Source organism: Lepisosteus oculatus, chromosome 2 (genome assembly GCF_040954835.1).
Source record: "Lepisosteus oculatus isolate fLepOcu1 chromosome 2, fLepOcu1.hap2, whole genome shotgun sequence".
In the NCBI taxonomy this organism is placed as follows: domain Eukaryota; kingdom Metazoa; phylum Chordata; class Actinopteri; order Semionotiformes; family Lepisosteidae; genus Lepisosteus; species Lepisosteus oculatus.
In genome coordinates, this window is record NC_090697.1 from 16,842,464 (window position 1) to 16,865,905 (window position 23,442).

General features: G+C 36.7%; 1 protein-coding gene across 1 annotated transcript in view; it reads left to right on the plus strand.

The window, feature by feature from the left end:
* The window catches only part of ephx2 (epoxide hydrolase 2, cytoplasmic), a 97,121-nt gene that overhangs the window by 2,028 nt on the left and 71,651 nt on the right, over positions 1-23,442 (plus strand). Inside the window, exons 2-10 of the mRNA XM_069197634.1 lie at positions 3,027-3,111; positions 4,998-5,157; positions 6,525-6,715; positions 11,516-11,638; positions 13,504-13,578; positions 14,112-14,207; positions 16,741-16,819; positions 19,524-19,558; positions 22,238-22,264. Coding sequence (XP_069053735.1) covers positions 3,027-3,111; positions 4,998-5,157; positions 6,525-6,715; positions 11,516-11,638; positions 13,504-13,578; positions 14,112-14,207; positions 16,741-16,819; positions 19,524-19,558; positions 22,238-22,264 — 871 coding nt within the window. The remainder of the gene's footprint in view (positions 1-3,026; positions 3,112-4,997; positions 5,158-6,524; positions 6,716-11,515; positions 11,639-13,503; positions 13,579-14,111; positions 14,208-16,740; positions 16,820-19,523; positions 19,559-22,237; positions 22,265-23,442) is intronic.

Consider the following 23,442-nt stretch of genomic DNA (forward strand, 5'->3'; position numbering starts at 1 on the left):
CTCTTCTGGTTTCTGTTGGTACTTCGCTCCACCACTGAGGAGAACTCCAAGATGGAGAATGAACAAGCTCCAGATGTGAGACAATGAGGAGTCAGTACAGAAAGTATAATAAACTTTGACGATTTCAGAAGTATTCTATGAATAATGTTATTTACAGCAAATAAACTGTTACTAATCTGTAAATGGAGAATATTAAGAGGAGACGGTTAGCCTCAGTGCTTTCATTATCTTCGTTTATTTAGACCGTGAGCACAACCAACCGATCCTCTGTTCACTTCTATCTATGCCTTACACATATAATGAAAATGTTTTGATTAATGTCCTATTGTGACACTTAGAACGGAGATACAATACCACACAGTAATTTTCCATTTCTGATATTTACAATATCTGAATACTGTTTTGAACTAATTGTATTGAAAGATTAGGCAAATAGCAATGTTTAGGTTTGACTCTGGTAAGGAATCTAGGCATACGAAGGGTTAATGAAACAAAGTGTATTGTGAAACTCCAAAGTTAAACATTTTCAGATAGGCATGGAGTGACTAACCTATGAACAACGTGGATTGTGCCTTACTTACAGTAGATTCACCTTATGCGATATTTGGAACTATCTCTTTTGTCATGTGTGAGAGGGAATTAATTTATGACGCTGCCCCCAGACTTTTTTTTTTACCACACATGTAATAGCAGACTGATAGTGAATGTTTCTAATCGTGTTTCATGATTTCCTGTATTTTCTGTTTTATGTCAAATAGAAAACATATCTCAATGAACACATCCACCATATATGATTTTATGGAAGGAAATATTTCAAATGAACAGTATGTTAAATTTATTTGATTGATGCATTATACATTTATAGTGTTCTCATTAATTTGAAATTGTACATAACAAAGTGAGTGCATCTAACGTTATTTGGATCTCATCTACAGTATCTAATCAACAGTACTGAGGTATTTTGTCATCACTGGTTTATTGAATGGAACGGTTTCTAAAGCTTGGTTGAAACATTTGTAACTTTAGTGAAATCAGTTACTCTTCTATCCCATGATGAAGCAGAGTAACATGGCAGTGTCGCAGGCTCATGCCAGATTCTGTTTTTGATCAAGTTATGTTTAATAATACTGTTAATGGACTGATTTTCTGGGTTTGTCACTTTATATGAAATAATCATGTTATTTGGCAGATCCTGGTCTCGAATTTCTCTATTTGTGCGTTTGGAAAATGAGCTGGTTCAGTATTGGATCACTTTTTGCCAAAAAAACAATTTCTGTTTTCATACCTAATCTGCCTCTAAACTCTGTTTTTGGGGAAGAAGCCTGGAATTGTGTTTTCTTCTCCACAGTGTAACATATTGCATTTCCCAAGCTTTCTTTCAAGGGCTTTGCACCTCCCTAAAAGTTTTCCAAACCTTCTTTGTGATATACTGAAGTTCAGTTAACTAAAGCAAACAATCTCTGGTGCCCCTTTCAGGGTTTTTTAAGTTGCATTTTGGAGCCAAATAATAAATTATTCTATCTCAAAAGAGCATTGTAGTATTTTTCAGTTCTCTGCCAAGCGTTAATTAACCATTGTCAACAAATCTTTGTGCTCTTGAACTGTGTCTTTATTATTCAAATGAGCTGCTCTTACACCTTTATTGAAGGATTGAAACAGACTGTGAGGTTTGCTGGAAATGCTGGAATATGTTGTGACATTGCAATTGTTAAAGATTGCAAAAGCATTTAACAAAAGTAAGCAGTTTGAAACCATCCTATCTGATTTTAAACAAAACCGATGTAAAAAAAAAGCCATTGGCACTGATCTTTTGAGCCTATAGCCCAAGTATGTCTGTTATGCATAAAGCACCCTTCACACTCTTTGTTTAATGATCCCAATTTCTCCCCTCAGAACACAGATACATATTTCCTAATTTAAAAACAAAGAGGTTCAAATTCTCATTTATACCTGTGGCCATAACTTTGCTCATCAGTTGATTTTCTTGCTTATGTTTATCTGTGTTGTTTGTTTGTGTGTTTTTCTTTATATTGTCTGCTGCTATAGAACAAATTACCCCTTAGGGATAATATAGACACCCTCTCTCTCTAATGCAATAAAAAGGTCTGGTTAGGGAGGTGAATGATTTCTTCAGGAATCTTCCGTATGTCCTGTGCCATTGACTCTGTTAATCAAATTGTCCTTAATTGGTTAATTATTTTGATAATTTGTATGGAAGTGCTGCGATTCCTGACTGGTTCCTAAATGAGTGGTGGACCTCAATTTTTGATAAAGGGATGAACCTCCTCTATCTGTTCTGATGTCCCACAAAGTTCAATTTTGGGACCTATTCTGTTTAGCATATACTGTACATGTTGCCATATTTTAGGTGTGACTGGAATGGGTTATCTTCAATGTTTTTATTGAATATATCTAGATTTGCAGACTAAGCCTAATTCTGATGTCTTCATGACTTTAATTCATGTGAGCTTTTGAAAGTTATGAACATCAGAAGAATACCATTGCGATTTCAATTTTCCACATGCACAGAATTTCCTAAACACCCTATCCTTCCGATGCTTTCACGCTACAGTAGTTAATGCTTTTGTATTTTGTAGACTGGATTATTGTAAGGCCTTGTTAACGTAGATGATTAGCTGTTCTTAACAGACTTCAATTTTTGAACCTTCTAAAATGCTTCCATAATTAAGTTCTGTGAAAATACTACTTTTATTTCAGATACAGTACTTTGTATTGGCTTTGTGTGAGTTGTAGGATTAACTATAAGTAAAACAAATCCTTTTGTTGTGTATCTCTCTCTGGTGTTTTTAACATTAGAGTCCACTATATAATTCTATCAAATGGTTAGTAAAATTGTCACAAGACTTGGGCATGGTACTGTATGTTAATAAATCAAGAATAAACATTGTATGTTTTCAGTCTTCCTTTGTTCATTATTACTTTTCTATTATAGCACAATATAAATATGGCATGCTAATGTGATGGGTACACTGGTTGTCTCATTGTGAGGGCTTGTTGTTCCTTAGGGATTTCTTCCAGAAGACCATTGTCAGTGGGGGTCCAGAGAATGCATTTTTTCGGGGCGAAAAGGGTCAGCTAACCTTAACCCAGGTGAGAATGCACACTATTTAAATAACAGTGCATTAAATTTGCATTTCTATTGGTTATCTGTAGATGTTTTCTTACTCCTTTCTAGATGCCTCATTACCTGAAGTGCGTTGGCTGAGGCCATATACTGTACCTGTATGTCAAATGGTGGGATAATTAAGAGACAACCACACCAAATAACATAGTTCTGATGACTGACCTCCTGAAGTAGACACACATCTCTATGTCCCTCTGAGTATAAATTCAAAATTAAAAACTTTCAGACTTAGAATCTTTAAAAGAATATTAAAATGTCCTTATGAACCTCACTACATTACCTATTCCAGTTTAGGTAAATGAATGTACATATTTGTCATTGTGACAGTTGTGCTTAACCTTTCCTTGCTTTTGTATAAAATGCACATCTCATGCTCTGGAAAGGTTATCCTCCCCCCCCCCCCATTTTGATTCTTATGTGAAGCTTGGAAAGCCACCCTCACAATAATGCTGACATAGTAAAAACACATTTAGAGCTCTTGTTAGCGTAATAGTGTGACAGACCACCCTTATCCAACAAGGTAATTATGCGCCTGTGTGTATGTTTTTTCCATGCTACTCACTCAACTGAGAGTCAGGAGCTGGACAGGAAGACCCTCCCACACTTCTTGTGTCAGAGCTGGAAGACTCCAGGCTGCATCTCCTGCTCTCTGACGTCTTTTCTTCAGCACACTTATTCACACTAATAACGCTTCTACTCCCCCAATAACAGCGCCATGGACTCCATTATACCCACATTAATATACTGGACCTCCATGGCATTCCGCCATGTCGCCTCTCACTCACGTGCCAACTCAGCGCCTCTACAGCTACCTGACCGCTTCCTCTGCAGCTATACAGGGTCAGAGTGATCTCAGTCACACAATACACAGGAACTCGTACCCCTCCACAGCTCTTTCCTGGCCTCCTCTCCAGCAATACAGCCGACAGGCACTGCTACCACTCAGGCTGCTTTCCGAACACGGGACATGCGGCCAACACACCTCACCTGCCCATCCATGCTGTTTTCCTGATGATGACCTGATGATGAGCACAAACACACATGCTGCTTCCTGCAGGGTTAAGTGAGCTTCCTCTCGGAGGTATAGACAGGCCCTTTAAATGGAGTGGTTAACAGCTTATGCTCGTCAGCTATGACCTTCTAGACAAGTACTGGCTAAAGGCCCGTCACAAACAGTTTTGACGCTCTGGTTTCTTAATGTCCGCCATTGTTGACAGCTCTTGATGCCCATCACAAATTAAAAAAAAAAAACAAAACAGCCAGTCGCAATGTCGGAGAACTCTAATGACCTAATTAACCAATTGAAAATAAATCGATGGGTTTTGCAGTTCCATGATTGGACTGAGCGTAACGATAAAAGACTAAAAGGTTAAAGATAAAACAAGAGTATACGTCTATAATTATAACTTATGTCCTAATTGATTTCACAGATCTGAGCTTTAACGTTTATTTGTGCTTACTCATTCAAAACAGCTTTCCAATATTGGGAAAACCTGACACTTCATATTTATAAAAAATAAAACTATCGGGAATACTCATTCTTATTAACTTGATTTCTGGTTGCATCTGGTGTGATATTCTCTGGCAACACTTTTGTTTTGCATTTTTACAGTCACTGGTTAGAAAGGCATGGCTGAAAACTTTTAGGGTGACAGAGACGGTGGACTGAATGAAAGATTCTTTTATAATTGACTTTGTTCAACAGCTGCTTGCATGCAGAGCTATTACGTCGTCATCTGACATTTTTAACAAGTGAGGAAAGGGCCGTTTGTTTTGTAAAAAGTTTTTGTGCAATGTGTACAGCAAAAGCCTTATGCTCACATCCTGTCTCTACGCTCTCCTGTTTTTCCAGATGGTTTCGGAATTCGAGGCAGAGTGCCAGAAGAGTGCTGCCAGTGAGGGGATTCCTCTGCCTGCTCAGTTCTCAGTGCGAGACCTCTTTGAAGACTTTGGCAAAGTCGGGAACATCAATGCTCCTATGCTGGAAGCAGCCATAAAACTTCGGAGTCGTGGTATGGAAATAAGGGGCCAGGCGTAAGGATTCCAAGAGATGTATTGTTGAAAAGCAACTTGTAAAATGCTTAATATTACTGTTACGACATGAATGAATAACACTTACATTGCCCTTTCAAGCAAGTTGCTGTTGGTATGTAAATGCATTTTTTTAAATGTTATATTGCTTTTTATACTGTTGTGTCCAACAAAGGAGACATGATCCAGGTGTGTATGAAGTAGGCATTACCTTTATTATGTGTAAAAAACCGATGAAGCACTGACTCAATTCATTGATACAAGAGGATGCTTTTTATACAAAATCACAAACAGAAAACCCACCCAGAACAGTTCCAGTACAATTCCATATGGTGTAAAGTGAAGGCTGCTAGCCTTGGTACGTGGTCAACTGTAAGAATATTCTTGGGCTCCTTTATTTATTGTTTAAGCAGACAGTTCGTACTTCTAGGTTTTGTTAATCATGGCTTAAGCAGATATCAGGTGCTCTCAGTTCTAGTCAAGCTGCCTGAAGCTGGCTCTGCCCTTCACGTTCCAGGTGCGTAGCTCACACCTAAGTTGCAGTTAGTCATTTTCCATAATTCTAGCAGAATAGTTAGTAGAATGATGTTAGTAAATTATTTACAAAGTAAAAGCAAATAAGTGAAATAAGATAAATAAATGTTTGATCCTTCAATACCTATAAGCATCAGAATATTTCCAACAATATACAGTTTCTACATGTACTGTACAGTATGTAATGCGTTAAGTGACAAACGCACAGCAAAAGTTTTCTTGAAATACTGGAACAATATTGTATTGACTTTAACGTCATTTATGAAATCTGTGATGGTATACTGCGTTATCATGCATACATTTAATCTGTGTAGAAAAAAAGACACAATGACAAGTTTAATAAAATACATTTTCAAGAAATCTTACCATTACTGTTGTCTCCGAAAACTGCATTTAGAAATAGACAAACGCACATTACATAACATTTAGTGTAGACAACTATATGGTATTATGTACATTAGATAACAGATATTGAACCTCATATGAGTAGTAATTTGGGATATGTTAATCAGTATTTTCTTCTAGGCAATACAGGGCCAAGACCCAACCAAATGTGTGGATATATATTAAAAAAATATAACTCAAATCAGAGAAGTTTCTTAAACCGTATAAAAAGCTTTTATGTTAAGATCTGGATAAATATTGTGCTCGGCTTTGGCCACCAATCCATGAAATGGCAATGACATTGCTCCACTACAGAGTCTTCTTGGAAGAGTAATTCTCAGATTTTCTGGAATGCTACTGTATATCTCCTTAATCAGGAATGTAATAAACTGTGTTAAAACTGCACTGAAATATCCCCCCTTCTTTTCAGGGTTTACCACTTGTGTCCTGACCAATAATTGGGTTGATGACTCTTCTCAGAGAGGGGGGATGGCTCGGACGCTCACGGCTTTGAGTGGACACTTTGACCTGATTGTAGAGTCCTGCCGCGTGGGCATGAGGAAACCAGAGACCTCGATCTACTCCTTTACTTTGGACAGACTGCAATCTAAACCTCAGGAGGTGAAGTATCTGTTCATGCATCTAGAAGCAACAGACAATCATAACTGTTTGATGTGTTTTATGCCTGAGTTTCATGAATGCTGCATATTTCCTGATGTGCAGAAAAAACTACAGATGTACAGATATTTCTATATCATGTAAACTTTATTTACCTGTATGGGGAGACAGAAAAACAGTTTTAATGTTCCAGTTATTTTATCACTTAATGGTTACCAAACTTGCCCATAAGGGATCGATACTCACTGCAGGTCTGTGCTACAGTTCTGCAGGCTTTATACTGTAGGTAACTTGAAGTTGACAAACGGGTTTGAAAACCTGCCATTTAAATCTGTTGAGTAAACAATTATGTCAACTCATGAAGCCACACTCTGCTTTAGGCTCTCCACAAATGAATGTAACTTGTCCTGTCATCTTCAAAGCTGTCCTACGCTAATATTCTCTGGAGGTTCTCAATGGGATAAAAAGTGTAATAGTGGAACTGTCATTCTAAAGGGAAAAATAACATGCGTTTCTTGCTGAACTGAGGCATTGTAGGCCATACAAGTTTTACTGTTTTTGATTTTAAATACTCGGCACTTTGTGCAGATGAAGAAAATAATTGTGTGCAAGATTTCTATGATAAATTGGCAATATTTTTAAGTCTGCAAAGAGTTAAATCGAATGTTTTCGTTCTTTAAATGCTATGGCTTTGGTGGAACGATCATTTTTATCTATGGGACATCTTGCTTGCAAACCCAGATACAGTATGTCTTGCTATTTCTTTCTGATAAATTTGCTCAACAACAAGTTTTTTCAGTACCTAAACTTTTAAACTAGATACATGATGTAGTACAGTATGTAGCAACAATGTAGCAACAACCTTAAGAGTTGATATTTTAGCATACAAGAATATGTTTTTTGTAATATTCTGTGTAATGCAACAGGTGATTGGCTGACATGGTAAGATGCAAAGAATTTAGGTAGGAAGTTTTATTTTGTCCATTCAAGACAGTGCAGTGGCTTGCTATTGTGAGGACTACAGTAGGTTTGTCTTATAGAGGCCTCTGTAAAGTATTATAATTATTGATAGAGTTCTACTGTTCTTTGCAAAATGAGGGCTTTTTTTGCCTAAAAAGACCAACAGTGATACAAATAAGAACAGTGAACTAAGACTGCCTTAGCATTGCAGTCAAATGTTTGTAATGGCTAAAAAGATTGGACAATCCTTAAGTTTCTGATCTAACAAAAACAAGGTTTGATATCTAGAATTCTGAGATAAATATGCTGTAATAATATAAATATAACTAATAATAAACTCTTTGGGTAAAATATTAGGAATATCTTTCAATTCAATTCAATTGATTTTTATATTGTGCCTTTCACAACAAGGTTGCCCCAAGGCGCTTAACAATGCAATATCTCATTCAGTAGTGGCTTCAATAGTAGACAAGCTTTCTTTATAGTTTTCTTAAAGTATGATATGAAGAATTGTCTGGTTATTTTAAAAACAAGTATATAGTCACAATACAGGACTATAACAATTCAGTCCAAGTTTATGACCAAATGGACTAAATGATTAATTGGAGAAATAAAGCGATCACTCTACAGGCTGTGTAAAAGAGCCCAAGTTTTGAAGATTTTTTGATGATTGTTAAAGGACTACATAAATCTTTGGGAACAGTTGAAGAAAGAAAGCTAGCAATGAACTATTGAAAGATTAATGATAATATAAAACATTTCTTCAGTACCACAATGATAAAACAATTTAGATCTGCTAGAAAGTATCTTGATGTAATATGAGGCTAATAATACAAGACAGAGTAAGATTGCTTAAAGAATGTTTCATAAAATGAAATTGCAGTTCTCAGCAGTCTGACCCAGGTTATAGAATGAGCTCCATCAGTGTTTTTAGCTAGGTTGAGGTTACGTATGACTTAGGACAGTTAAAAAAAATGGCAAAGTTAAGGTGATGTTTCCTTGTCAGTCGTACATTAGGAGGTTATGGGTATTACAGTATGTATACACCTACAGGTATGGGTTATTTCTCCTCTCACTTAGAATGGGATTGGTAACCACAAACTGGAGAACTGTAAATTTCACAGCAATTCATGACAAGAGGAACAAAACTGAGCCACTAAAATACAGACAATTACAGTAAGTCTTACACGTGTTAGTGAAACGGTTAGGGAGGCGATATTAAGAGCTAAAATAGAATTACATATAATAATAGAAAACAATGGAATTTAAAAACGCATGGATTTGAAATATGAAGGTCTTATTTAGTCAACTGAAATTCTTTGAACAAGTAACAATGACACTTCAGTACATTAAAGCATATGTTTGAATGCTTCAATGAGGTCTCATACAAAGTTCTCATATTAAAACTCATAGAAACGGGATCCAACAGAATTTACAGTATTTCATGGATCATGAACTGCTTAAAGAACAGAAAAGTTCATAATCTTATGAAACAATAACCTGCAATTGAGATGTTAGGAATGAGCTGCCACAGAAATCTGTTTTATCCCCAAATTGCAGAAGTTGCACAGCTTTATATCAATGATTTAGATTCTGATATAGTTAACAAACTTTTCAAACTATTCAAAAATGGGGGAGGCTTCAAATATTCTGTAGCTTTGTCAGATACATCTTATGTTCTTACAGTATATGACGATGGTTTCTACTTTCAAAATGGGGAAGTCCATTTATGGTGGCAAGGAAATTAGACAAATGCATGACACTTGGTGAATAAAATTGAATGCTGATAAATGTGATCCACACGAGAAAAAACTGCATATACTGTATATATTTGGGTGCTTTTAAACAGTGCATGCAGAGAATCTGGGTGCTTATGTAGATTCTTCTGAGCCCTTATGAAGGCAAAGTAGGGAAGCAATAAAAAAGCAAACCATGCTCGACATATATCATAGAGTGTTACCCTTAATCCATGGAAGGCATGTTCAAGCTTTACAACACATTAGTAAGACCTAAATTTGTAAAAATTAGAATTCTGTGTTCAGCTATACTCACAGTTCCTCAAAGAAGAGCAACAAGAATGATTCCTTGCCATATAGGCCCAGGTTAAAGGAGCTAAACCCCTCCATTATAGAATAAATTGGATTGAGAGTAAATCTGATGGAAGTGCAGTGCTTTGCAAAAGTCCTGAGACCCTTCCTGTGGGTCTCATTTTGTGAAATTTATTTTGTGAAATTAGTATTTTATTGAAGAGCTGGATGATCCAATTGAAGGTTTCTACAGGTAAGACAAATTACTATACATGTAAATTTCAGCAAAAACTAAAGAGAGAAAAATGAAATACTGTATGTTGATTGCATAGGAAGTATTCAAACTTGTGTCTCAAAACTGTGGAGGGCTCTGAATACGTTTGCAAGGCACTATGTATAAAATTTTAAGGGGTATAGATAGGGTCAACCAAGGTGACTAATTTGCACTCAGTAGCAAAACAAAGACACATGGCCTTAACTGAAACTAAGGGAATTTCATTTGGGATGGAAGATAGGAAACACTTACAGTATTTGTGTATTGGAACAAGTTTCTAAGATGTCAAGGAAGTCAAAGTCAACTGTTTTTAGAATTTTAACTTCAAATGTTTCTTATGTTGCATCACCTTCCCTTGCCTTCCCAGAAATGAGGCATTTGGAAAACCTGTTGCACCAGTGGAGTGTGCATTTCAACACCACACGTCACTCCCCCCACTAAAAATGTAGTTGATGCTGACCCAGAAAGAAAAATTAGATACAGCAGGATTCCTGTGCTGGGAATATTTTGAAGCTTTGTGGAATGTACGTTGTGTTCTTGTACTATGGGGGTTCCTACATTCTGGAATCGAAAATCTCAGATCTCTGAATGTTCTAAGCAGAGACAACTCAATGTTCTACTTGAGCAATAAGGCACTCGAGGCCGTGCTATATCGTGGATATACTGTAGTCACAGTTAAAAGGCGTTGTTAGGCCCGACGCGAAGTGTAGGGCCGGCAAACCTTTTAACTGTGACTATATCCACGATACAGCACAGGCCTTGAGTGCCTTATTGCTTTTATAAAACTGTCCCCAAATATGCGATTGCTGTATAGAATGAATTTTAATTAAAAAATTTAACACCAAAATGAAGCTGTTTACGTTCCTCCTCCTGAGAATATACTCCCAATGCAGAAAAATAATGTAAGGGCATGTACATACTATACATAATGGGGAATCACATTTTTGGACTTAACATAGAAAGTTCTTGTTTGTACATCACTACGTGGTCTACTTAATGAAGCTGACACATTAAATATACAGCAAACAGCTGGGTGTGATTTTTGGATCAAAGGTATTAATAACCAAAATAATCCAATTGGCCTCCTTTATGTCACATTTATTATGTTCAGATATTCTTAGAAGTTACTTTTGTCATTTACCAGCTTTCCCTTTTTTAACATTTAACAAATGTTTTACTTTCAGTTTAGGGTTTATTTTTATTTTAAAAAGAATTCCCAACTTGATTTCTCTTTATATGTGTTTTGAATTTAAACAACAAAATGCCAAATAATGTTTTTAGTTCATTGCTTTCTTGGTTACTGTAGTAATGTCTGAAATAATTTTAATGAGAATTTATTTATGCATTGTAAGCATAGACCCTGACCTGGTGATACAAGAGGTTAAAAGTTAAGTTGAGACAACCTACAGACGGAGTTACCTACAGACAACCCATAGACATATACAGTATAGATCAGGCTTACTAGTGACTTTCCATTGTGAACTTTAAGAGAAAAGCTTGGTTCTTCCAGAGAAATCCTGATGTTTGAGACTCTTGTTCCAGGTGATCTTTCTGGATGACATTGGAGCTAATCTGAAGGTGGCTAGAGACCTGGGTATGGCCACAATTCTTGTTGAAGACACCACTGAAGCCCTAAAAGAGCTGCAGGCCCTCTCAGGAGTGGAGGTAAACTCTCATATAGAACTTTCCCTAGCCTCAACGGACCAGGCTGTCACCTGAGACATATCGTCTTCCATTGGCTGTCTTTATAAAAACCTCGCTGTGCCAGTTATAAATAATGCCATCTTCCTTCTGATTGTTCACAATTTTGAAGCCATGAATCCTTCTCTCAGATACTGAATTATTTGTAGATCCACTTTATATTGTGTGCATCATTCTACAGTATTTGGAATTTTTTTCTTGTTTCTTTTCAGTGTAAAAGTGCTATGTAGTACACTTCGGTTCAGACAACTTACTGCAACCTCAAGCAAAGTCAGTAAAGTAAACAAATATGCCTTTTAAATTGCATAAGAATAAACAGTATAGTGAAATCGACTAGAGGAGCACATGGCCGTGTGAAATATACTTTACCAAGGGAACTATATAGTTTCATTCAAAATTTTTAAATAGAAGAAATATAACTTTCTATCATTATGATTAACCCAATAGACAAATATTAAACAAGTCTACTGCTGTTTAAAATCCCAGGACCAGTATACTCCTGCCTTTTTGTTTTTGCAGGAAAATCAAAGCATTGCTCTTGCGTCAGGATAAGCATTAACGGCCAGTTTCCCAAGACCTGCTGCTAAATCAGTTTTGTCTTTTTGTGACTTCTGCATCATACAAACTGTATAATGGCAGACAAAGCTTTGTAGAAGAACGATGTCTCATTTCTCTATGGGTAACTTACAGGGAGAACATTTTTTCTGGGTTGAACACGATGTATGTTGTTGTCCTAATATGATAAAATATATGCATGGAATTGTCTGAAAAAATTAAACATTCTGTACTTACAATTCATATTAATCAATGATCACAAAAGCTTTTTGACTTTGTTGTTCTAATTTTTTTTAATACATTGTATGTCCTACATAATACAAGAGAGAATTGGTCTTAGGTTTGCCTTAAAGGGACAACTTTTTTTAGTAATCTGTGTGATTAGAACTACATTTTAAATGTTTTAATTAAAAAAGTAATTTATATTGATGGTTACCTCCTGATAAAAACAACTAGCTTACTTTTTCTTTTTCTTAAGAAAAAGAAGGTCAAAATAAGATGTACTGTATTACTAAGCTACTTGTAGCAAATTTAAAGACGCCTCAAACTCAGTCTCCAAGACGTTTTCTCTGTAACTGCTTTTACTGTACAATATATACAGTTTGACAGAAAGTAACCACCCCATCAGCGCTAAACCACTCAATGTTCCTGCCTGTGGTTTAGCATGCTATTTTCTTGTCATTTCAGACCCTGCTTTGCCAATAGTTATAGATTGTTATATAACTATCATACCACACTTTTCTCAATTACAAAACTGTCTTTTTAGCAAATGAGCCTCTTAAGCCACATTTAGATCAGAAAACCAACTGTTGTTAAACTGTTTAGACTGAACAGAAAGGTTCTTGGTCATAACTAGTTGGAAACCAAGAGAAGGTGAAGGACTGTTTTTAGCATTATTCTGTGTGGTTTGTCAGTAGAGTCAAAACTTGTTTGTGTGGCTGAAGTGCTGTTGGAACACCAATATTTATATACAGTACTTCCAGTAAGCTTAGATTGAATTTGCTTCTCACATTCTCAACAAGCTCGCCCCTTTTCAGCTAAAATATCTGTTATATTTAGCTATAACAGTGTATTCACCTTTTTCTTGTAAAATGCTTGAGGATCATATTCCTGGCAAGAATGGGGGAAAAAAACCCCACTAACCATAGTATTAGTGTTGGCTTAGCAAATGTATATATAATGTAACATTACTCTTTAGTTTTGTTGTGGCTATATATACATATTTGACTTGTGTTTAGTTCTTCTTAAGTTCTTAATCATTTTATTTCTTCTAGTTGTTAGGTCAGGATGAAATGGTCCCATCGTCTATCCATCCTGAAGAAGTTTCTCATGGGTTTGTTTCCATTAAGGTAATAACTGAGATTATACGGAAGGAAGCCATACAGTATGGGCTTTTTTTCTGCTGCGCATAATGCTGTAAAATATATTAACCACAGTAATAATGGCAACAGCCATGAAAAGAAAAGCTCATTATTGATGAAAAAGCTGATGATAGCTGTTTATTGTTATCCTCTTGGAACTTAAAACTGTAGCTTTTAGCTCATTAAGATTTTTCTTGTATAAATGCTGTACAACATTAAAAATGTATTAGTCATATATAATACATTATCTACTGCACATTGATTAGAGGGAGAGCTCTAATACAGCCTTATCTGCCCAGTGTTGCAGAGCAGCGGTGTTTGGGAATGTACAGGTTTATTGGTTGCATAGCTGTGTGATCTGACTGTCGTCAGTGTCTCTCATTAGTGCTGGGAAGTCTGTTTCATAGTTTAAGTTTAGAATGTGTCAACAAATTTAGACAGGTAAAAAATAGGATGTTTATGTCTGAGACAAAAAACCTAAACATTCACTCTTTTGTATCTGGTTCCTGTGTATTCTGAAGCCTGGAGTCAAGACCCATTACGTGGAGAAAGGAGATGGACCACCTGTTCTTCTGTGTCATGGATTCCCTGAAAGCTGGTACTCCTGGAGATATCAGGTATGCTTGAGCACCCTTAATGGTACAGTATAGAAAAAGGCAGGGCAGGTACCGTAGGTATTTTTTGTGAGTCTGTCACATTAGCTGAAGGACAAAGAGGTACTATACTGTACCTATTCTAAACCCTTGCTAAAACTCTTTACAGTGAATTTGTTGGTAAGTGCTAAGCGATGTTCTCGTTATAGTGATTTATTATTGTAGACTGTGAAGTTAGTTGTATTGCATGAAAACTCTTATCAATACATTAAATATACAACATTTGAGCATTTAAAAATGGGCTGTTAAACCTTGGCACTGAATTAATTTGCTTTAACTGAATAATGTCTGCATCACCCAGAGTAAGCTGACTGCATTCAGCATGAGCTGCTGTCTGAAAACCACATGTAACCTCAAATAATTTGTAAAAGAATATTTAGCTTTCAACAATTGATTTGGAAACTAGATTTGGTCTACATCAAGCAAAATTCAACAACCTTACAACATATCATTTTTTAAAAAGCCTTCTGAAACTGTATACTAAGTGTCTATGTTTAAGAAAACCTTCTCCTGACAGCATTACGTCTTGTATTTTCTTTTTAATATTAGTGCGAGTTTTGCTGTCATGTAAATCTGTAGTGTTTAAAGTAAAGGAATTGATTTATTTTAACAGGTTGCAATTTCATATTAAATGCAACATGTTAGAGCTTGATATAATCTAGCCCATGTCTGAAAGATCACCGGTACTCCTTTGCCTTTGCCTGGACTTAATTGATAATGACATTTGGCTCACCCATTACCTGGGAAGAACATGCTGAGATTGTGTGTTTGTGACAAAAATTAAGAAGAACATGGAAACATTATCTAAAGTTTGCGTGCATTTTAAAAAAAGAATATTTAATATTTTGAATGTGGAAGAGAAACATCACTTATTTCCTAATACAAAAGCATTTTCTTCAGGAATATAATCATTATTCTGTTAAACATCTGTTTTGTTCTATCAGGGGTGTCCAGTTCTGATCCTGGAAGGCAGGAGTGTTTAGTGCTTTTCAGTCTAACTTGGCTGTTAATGAACTAAGCCAGTTGTTTATTGAATTACCTGGAGCAGTTAAAAGCTTTTCCCTGCTCTCCAGGTGCCAGTGTTTTAAAGAGAATACGAAAGCTGCATACAACCCAGCCCTCCAGGTCCAGGAGTGGACACCTGTGTTTCTACAGTAGCTCTGCATTGTATTACAATGCCTCTGCTCCTTCTGCTGGCTTTGGCCTGTTAGTTAGTTTTATATGCTGTAAACTAGTCATAAAATCACATTCTGTTGACTTCTGGGTCTTTTATACAGTAGAAGGGGTTTTATATTACTGTAAAGATGTTATAAAAAAAAAACTAGTACTCTGCATTATTATACTATTGTGGTTCATCGAAGTTATGACCAAAATGTAGTATATGCCAAAGTACAGTTGTTTTCCAGTCCAGCTATGTGATTATAACGTATTATTACTTTTAAGATGCAGTAATCTTCAGCTCGATCAACAGTCAACAACAGTTACCACAGGGGATATTATAATTTATCAACACAGTTGGTAACCACACTCGGTGATGTGTGTGTGGAAGTTACTTCTTGTTAATCAGTGTACAGATTGATACTTTATTTACTTATTTTTGTGACTTTCCATATGGTATGTTTTGAAAGTCTGATGAAATTTTCATAATTCACTTATGTACAGTAGCCCCAGTTAGGACTAAAATTAGACTTGGCTTTTAAAAGATTTGTAGTTCAGGTGGGTAGCTGCGTCAGCATGCGTAGGCTGCAAAGGAACAAGTAATAGGTTTATTCCATGCTGAAAAAAAGAAGAAAGAGAACACAACGTTTCGGCCGTGGAGCCTTCTTCAGGTGTGAGAGAGACACAGGGCAGTAGGCAACTGTACTGCCCAGTACTGCCTACTGCCCTGTCTCTCTCACACCTGAAGAAGAATCCACGGCCGAAACGTTGTGTTCTCTTTCTTCTTTTTTTCAGCATGGAATAAACCTATTACTTGTTCCTTTGCAGCCTACGCATGCTGACGCAGCTACCCACCTGAACTACAAATCTTTTAAAAGCCAAGTCTAATTTTAGTCCTAACTGGGGCTACTGTATGCAAGTCAGTTGGTCATCTTCCTTTTACACTTCTTTTTCTATGAATCAAACAGGATGAGGTCTTCATTCTATTCAGTCAATCTCTAAGGATTTTAGTTTCTAGTCCATTTGCACGGCACATAGGAATTACCAAGCATAAATGATAAAAGACAAAGTCTAAATCCAAAGTTATTCAAAGTCTTTTAAAACTTTTATTTGTTTTGTTTTTTTTGATGGCTGACAGCTTTTGTACTGTAGGTTCTTTAACTGTTACAAATTAGAACATGATTCACACAAGAGCCACAATGAAGAGGGTAATGTAAGACACGTTGACTTTGCTGGTGGTTAATGCAAGGTGAACCTGGGTAGTGTATTCCCAGTCTGCTATCCTACAGAGCTGTTGAGGGTGGTTTGACTGACAGGAGTATTCCTTTCTCTGCTGCAGATCCCAGCTCTGGCAGATGCGGGTTTCAGAGTTCTGGCTCTAGACATGAAAGGCTATGGAGATTCCACAGCACCCCCTGGTGAGCTAATCTAGAAGTTGTCTGTACTATTAAGTCTGTTTTTAGCCACCCTTTAAAACTGGCAGAAACCAGGAAAAGATAAAGATTTCTGCTACATTAATCATTTTTAATGTCTAATTGCTAAGCTGTCCCACAAGTGTCATTTTTAAGGCAAGGACCGATTGTGAGTTGTTTAGTGAAGTATCTATCTAATTTTGCTCTTCATTAAATGAAATAAACTTTATGATCTGGGTATTAATGGCCTTTTACCTACCCATTTTGGTCTTTTAAAGCCTTTTAGCTGAACTGCAGGATAATATGTGTAGCAATAAAGTTTTAGGTGTTTTTGTATAAAACTAGCCAAACTTAAATTTAATCCTACCTAGCATTTACTGAAACTTAAGAGAGTCTCCTAGAAATCACTAGGGAAACATCTAACAAGGTTACAATATGCTAGGCTCATCCCCGACCACCAGGAGTTCCAGAAGGTCACTCAGAGTTCTTGACTGTGTGCCAGCCACAGGGCTTGCAGATTGGAGCTGTTTCTCTCTGCTGGGCTTGTCAGAAGAAGGTGGACATACTCCCACTAGCAGAGTGACTTTAATTGATAAGATGTCTTGACTGGCTCTGATCTACCTTTGGAGAAAGAGGTGCTTTGAAACGTCTCAATGTGTCTTCTTTTGAAGGGACTTTCAGAAGGAAACAATAGGTACAGTAACTGTGCAAAGCATTTGAGACTATATATGCTGCTTGTACACAGTTGCGTACCACGATGAATAAAGTTATTTGGGGTGATTGAAGGGCAGCTGGACGATCATAGTCTGGGTGTTTCTCCAGATATTGTTCACTGTTGAACTACAAGTTTCAATAAAACCATAAAACAAAGTAAGTTACTGACACATTATTTGTTAAAACAATTGTCAACCTTAACATTCAATCTATTACACTATAAAATAAATCAGAAGTTACATAAATAACATAAATAAGGAAAACCTGTTTTGTAATATTACTTATGAGACATAAAAACATTTTTGCTGACATTACAAAGTTTGAAGACCGTTGTGCAGTCCAGATGTAAGTGAGCACATGACTCCTTCACTTTCCACACTATTCTTCACCCACCACTAACATGTCTTCCCTTCACCTTTTACTAAATTAAATATTCATTTGTGTTATTAACAAACATTTAGTTTGAAATGGACTTTTGGTACAACTCCATGAGTATTTCACGTGAATAAATATCTGTAATTGTTTTTATTTGGGAGTTCAACCCTTTGTTTGCGTAGCACTGCCCTTTCTATTTACGCTTAGTGTTCTTCCTTCTTAAATTACTTGTTTTGGTTTGTGCTGTGTTTTATCAGGAATGCCATCTTCTACAGACTGTACTGTAAATAAGGGCGACCTGTACTTGTACTATACAGTATAAAGTACACTATAGCATTCAAGTGAGAAGAATGTCATTTTGCAAGAGTCAAGCTGAATATACTGTAAACTGCTCACCAGGTCTTGGAATAAAATAACCCTTTATTATTAAAATTCATTATTATTTTATTTATTATTTATTTTTAAATGTATTGTTTAAATATTTTATAAAAACAAACACGGATTTAACTGAATGGGAGATCTTGAGGAATGAAGGAGAAAGAAGATGTTTCTTAAACTGCCTAACTGTTTAGTCATGCTGATTAATGTCAGTTTAATTTCTTTTGTGCTTCTAGATGGCAACTGTTTTGAATAATATCCGCATGGCTGAATGATATGATGAAGTAAAAAGCATCTGGAAGTGTACAGATATTCACCGTGTTGATGATAAGCTTTGAATAAACTGTGGAAGTTTTGGCTTTAGTGTTAATTGCCATTTAAAATCATTATCCTTGTACTATGGGGTGCCCGGGATTGTCAGGATTTGACGAATCTCTGTTGTATAAATCTTTATTAATGTTGTACTGTCAGTAGAGCAGGAAATCTCATTTCATGCTTATTTACTTCAACACCTTTACTTTAAAAGGAATGGGGGAGAAAACCATAAACAAAATTGAGGCTTCAGGTTAAAAAACACAATATACCTGTTATTCCAGTGTTTGAATCACCTGGTCTCTTTGACTATTTTTTTTCTTCCGCTGACATAAATGTACTGTATGGTTGAAATTGTTTAACACTAATTGCTGAAAAGTTGCAAGGTGTTGCATTAAATAATAAAAAAAAAAAGATGGTCCAGATTTTTTCTGTACGTTATAAACTTTCCAATGTCTTATTTTTGTTATGGGGAACTTCTAGGTGATAACACTTACTGGAAAATGATTCAGTTTGCTGATTGCTCGGTTACTGTACAATGGGCTAAATGAAAACCTAGACTGTATTACGTTTACCACAAACATTTCTATAGAAAATTGCCACTAATAATTAAATAATAAGTTGCCTTTGTGGTTAAATACATGTAAGATTTCCTAGTAGGTTTTTTTAATGGTAGATTTTATAAAATATAAAGGGGTTGTTGGAAAATGTGTTTAAATTATGCTCTGGATTCGTTCAGCAGTCCAGAGATACTGCATGCTGTCCAGGTTCATCATCTTTGCATTGCCTGAAGTGTGTGTGCACACTGTGATGGGGTGTAATCCCACCTTGTTCCAGCCAGAATAGCACACTGACCATCCGAGGTGAAAAGTGCAGCTGAAAACAGTTGGAAAAGCACAAAGTAATTTTTCTTTTTCTTTTATTTCTGCAGACATAGAGGAGTATTCTCAAGAAGAGCTTTGTAAGGTATGCCACCTTTTAATACTACTGGTGTATTTCTTGACTTGACCATCATGGAAGCCGAGTGGTCACCACTGTTGCCTGACGGCTTAAAAGTCCTGATCTAATTGCAGAGTTGGGATTTATTCTCCCTGCATTCATGTAGTTTTTTTTTCTTGGAACTGTTGTTTTATGTTTTGTTGTTTTAACAAATAAAAGGAAATGTTTTAAAAAAATGTTTTATACCACTGGTTTATTATATACTATTATGAACCCTTCTGTAACAACAGTAATAATAATAATTGCTTACACTTATATAGCGCTTTTCTGGACACTCCACTCAAAGCGCTTTACAGGTAATGGGGACTCCCCTCCACCACCACCAATGTGCAGCATCCACCTGGATGATGCGACGGCAGCCATAGTGCGCCAGAACGCTCACCACACATCAGCTATCAGTGGGGAGGAGAGCAGAGTAATGTAGCCAATTCATAGAGGGGGATTATTAGGAGGCCATGATTAGTAAGGGCCAATTGGAAATTTGGCCAGGACACCGGGGTTACACCCCTACTCTTTTCGAGAAGCGCCCTGGGATTTTTAATGACCACAGAGAGTCAGGACCTCGGTTTTACGTCTCATCCGAAGGACAGCGCCTGTTTACAGTATAGTGTCCCCGTCACTATACTGGGGCATTAGGACCCACATGGACCGCAGGGTGAGCACCCCCCGCTGGCCCCACTAACACCTCTTCCAGCAGCAACCTTAGTTTTTCCCAGGAGGTCTCCCATCCAGGTACTGACCAGGCTCACACCTGCTTACACTTATATAGCGCTTTTCTGGACACTCCACTCAAAGCGCTTTACAGGTAATGGGGACTCCCCTCCACCACCACCAATGTGCAGCATCCACCTGGATGATGCGACGGCAGCCATAGTGCGCCAGAACGCTCACCACACATCAGCTATCAGTGGGGAGGAGAGCTTAGCTTCAGTGGGTTGCCAGTTGTGAGTTGCAGGGTGATATGGCTGCTGGCAGTATTGAATCTGATTAAAATATGTGATGAGTAATATAATATATTACAAGTACATCATATTACTGTCCTCAGTGCTGGGGGGAACATTTAGGAGTGCTGTTCAGGAATAGGAATATATTGCAATTGGAATAAGCTGTATTCTAGTATTGCTGAAACCTCTGGTTCTGCTGAAATATTACGAAGTTTGACTTTAGAATAATGAAGTCTGTGTATAACCTTGAGCATTGGTGAATGCTTCCGAGACTGTTGTACCATATTGCAGCTGAAATCTGCTAGCCAGTCCTTTTCACAAGTTAATTTGAATCCGAAGATGCTTAGCATTTGTGTTGATTGTCCGAGACTTATACTGTCTATGTCTTTTGCTTTAAGTCACCACAAACGTGACCTTCTGAAATCTCTAACCCAGGAAATAAAATGGAAAAAGTAGTGAAAAGAAGTGATGCCAAAAAAGTAATACTCTCCCACTCTTAAAGATGCAAAATGAACCTATTTATAAATTGTTTAACGTCCTTTCAATTTCCCTTCTCCTGGTAGAAACAGTACCACTTCTTGCAGTTAGAAAAACATGACTGAAACCGGTTGGGTTAGGAATAGATGTATGAGGAATTTAGAACTTGTTTTTAAAGCTTTCATATGTGGATTTGTGTATCTTAGTTGGGGGAGTGAGCACACTTGAGCAGGCACTTGCTTGTCCAGGCATTAGTCATTTAGCACTTTGTGCAACTTTTATGGAGATACAGTTCCTGGATATTTCAGATTTAATAAAGAAAATGTATTATTGTTTATTGGAAATTTCAGAGTTCTAATAGGAGTTTTGATAAAAGTTTCAGTGTGTTGATGGAAAAACTGCCAAGTCAAGCAAGGCATAATAGCAAACAAAGACCTGGATTACATGTGAAGAGAAAGATTGTCCACAATGTAAGCAAAAAATCTCATGAACAGTAGACTTTCTGAGCTTGTTACAATAGTTGAGAGTGAGGGAACCCTTTCCTGGACAGTACTTGGATCCAAATGGAAAGTTACAGTACTATTCCAGTATTACGCAAATTTAAGGCTGTTCTGATCACTTTTTGATAGCAAGAAAAACTTATTTTACTGTATCTTATCCTAATGGAACTTTTTCAGTGCTTAATTTACTGATGTTTCTAGTCGAAGTAGACACACAAACTATCATGGTTACACTTATTGCAAAATTCATTGCTAGAGTTGTCATTATGGGAAATGTCATTAATTTTTAATTTCATACTAAAACACGTGTTTTGTTCAGAAATATTGATTGTAAATATCACATCCAGTCAATTTGCCAGAACTAAGAAGAATTAGACATGCACGTGTTTCGACACCTGTGTGCTGTGAGTGTACAGTATTGTAGCGCCCACTTGGGGGGCTGTAGCCAAGCGCACGCAAGGCAGGCTGGGAACGGCGGCTAATTTCTGTAAGGGTGGATTTCAGTTTTGTTAGTAAAGAATGTGTTCATTTTCAAACTGATAGTAAAGTCTTATGAAATATGAGAAATAGTCATTAAGGCCTAACTGGAGAAAAATATCAGTGATAACTTATTGCCAAGCTTTTTATTCCTGAAGAAGGCACTGAAAGATGTTTCAGAAAATGCTTCTAATGGAACACTAGTAGAAATATTACAATTCATTTCTTTCTTTCTTTTTTTTTTTTAGAATTTGGTGACCTTCCTGGATAAAATGGTAAGTAAAGAACAACAGAAGTGGAGCCCAAAGAAAAGTGCCCAGGTTTAATAACACTTGTTTTTTCTCAGACTGGATCATAGGCTAACCCAGAAGCAAATTAACTGTAAATGCACTACCGTTTTACAAAATCAATTTATTACAGTATATATTTTATTATTTGGGTTATATCCTTACGAACGTGATAGAGGGCAAAAATGTTTAGTTTTTAGTGTGGCTCACCTAGTTGTGGGATTGACATGCTAGCTGTGAGGATAGGCTGCAAAAACCCTCTCACTATTTTGAGAATTGAGCTAAAGAGTTGGCTGCAAGAATGTAGATCAGAGGGGGAATGAGAGGAGGTAGTAGAAGAGAAGTCCTCTGTGCGAGGTTTAGGTAAGAAAAAGCGTGTCTATCCTTCCTCCCAAACTTTTGTTATAAACTCCATATACAATATGTAATAATTTCTCCAATAGCTATGCATGACCATCCTCATAGCTTTAAGATTGTATAGTACAGTTTGTCTAGGTTATAGACTACACTTGAGTCACACAAAGTTACTGTAGGTGATGTCACCACTGCTGTTAGCAACATAAGGGATTATGATTATCATAAGATTTGCAATTGAAAAGAGGCCATCTGGCCCATTTTCCTTGTTTCATTTTTAAGGAGTGTTTTTTTTTTTTAACTGGGGATCTCATCAAGTAATTTCTTTAGCAAAGATGTCTGGGTAGCTTTTTCCAGATTCTTGTGACCCTTTCTCTAGTGTCTCCTGTCCTGTGTTTCAAATACACTGCTCCCCATAGTGTCTGGAAAATGGAAATGTCAAGATAAACTTGTCTCTTTTCGTAGACGGCTTCTGAAAGCTAAGTGTTTCCCATTTTATATTTGTTGTTTTTTTCCACCTGCATGGAACATTGTGCACTTGTCTGCATTAAGTTCAGTCAGCTGTGTTTTTGACCCATGTTGCCTTTTTGCCCCAATTTAACTTGATCTTCTGTCGCAGTACTGAGCTGTCCCAGGCATTCCTACATTCTGAGAACTGCAGAGATCAACCTGAAAACTTTATTGTCATGATAGTTTTCTGTGAGTGTTCAAAGCTTAAGGTTTCTATAGAAATATCATATTTCCTTTTAGACACTTGTACTGTAGATTTTTTAAGTAGGGCCGTGCCTTTGTGCTACCAGAGCATAAAGGCC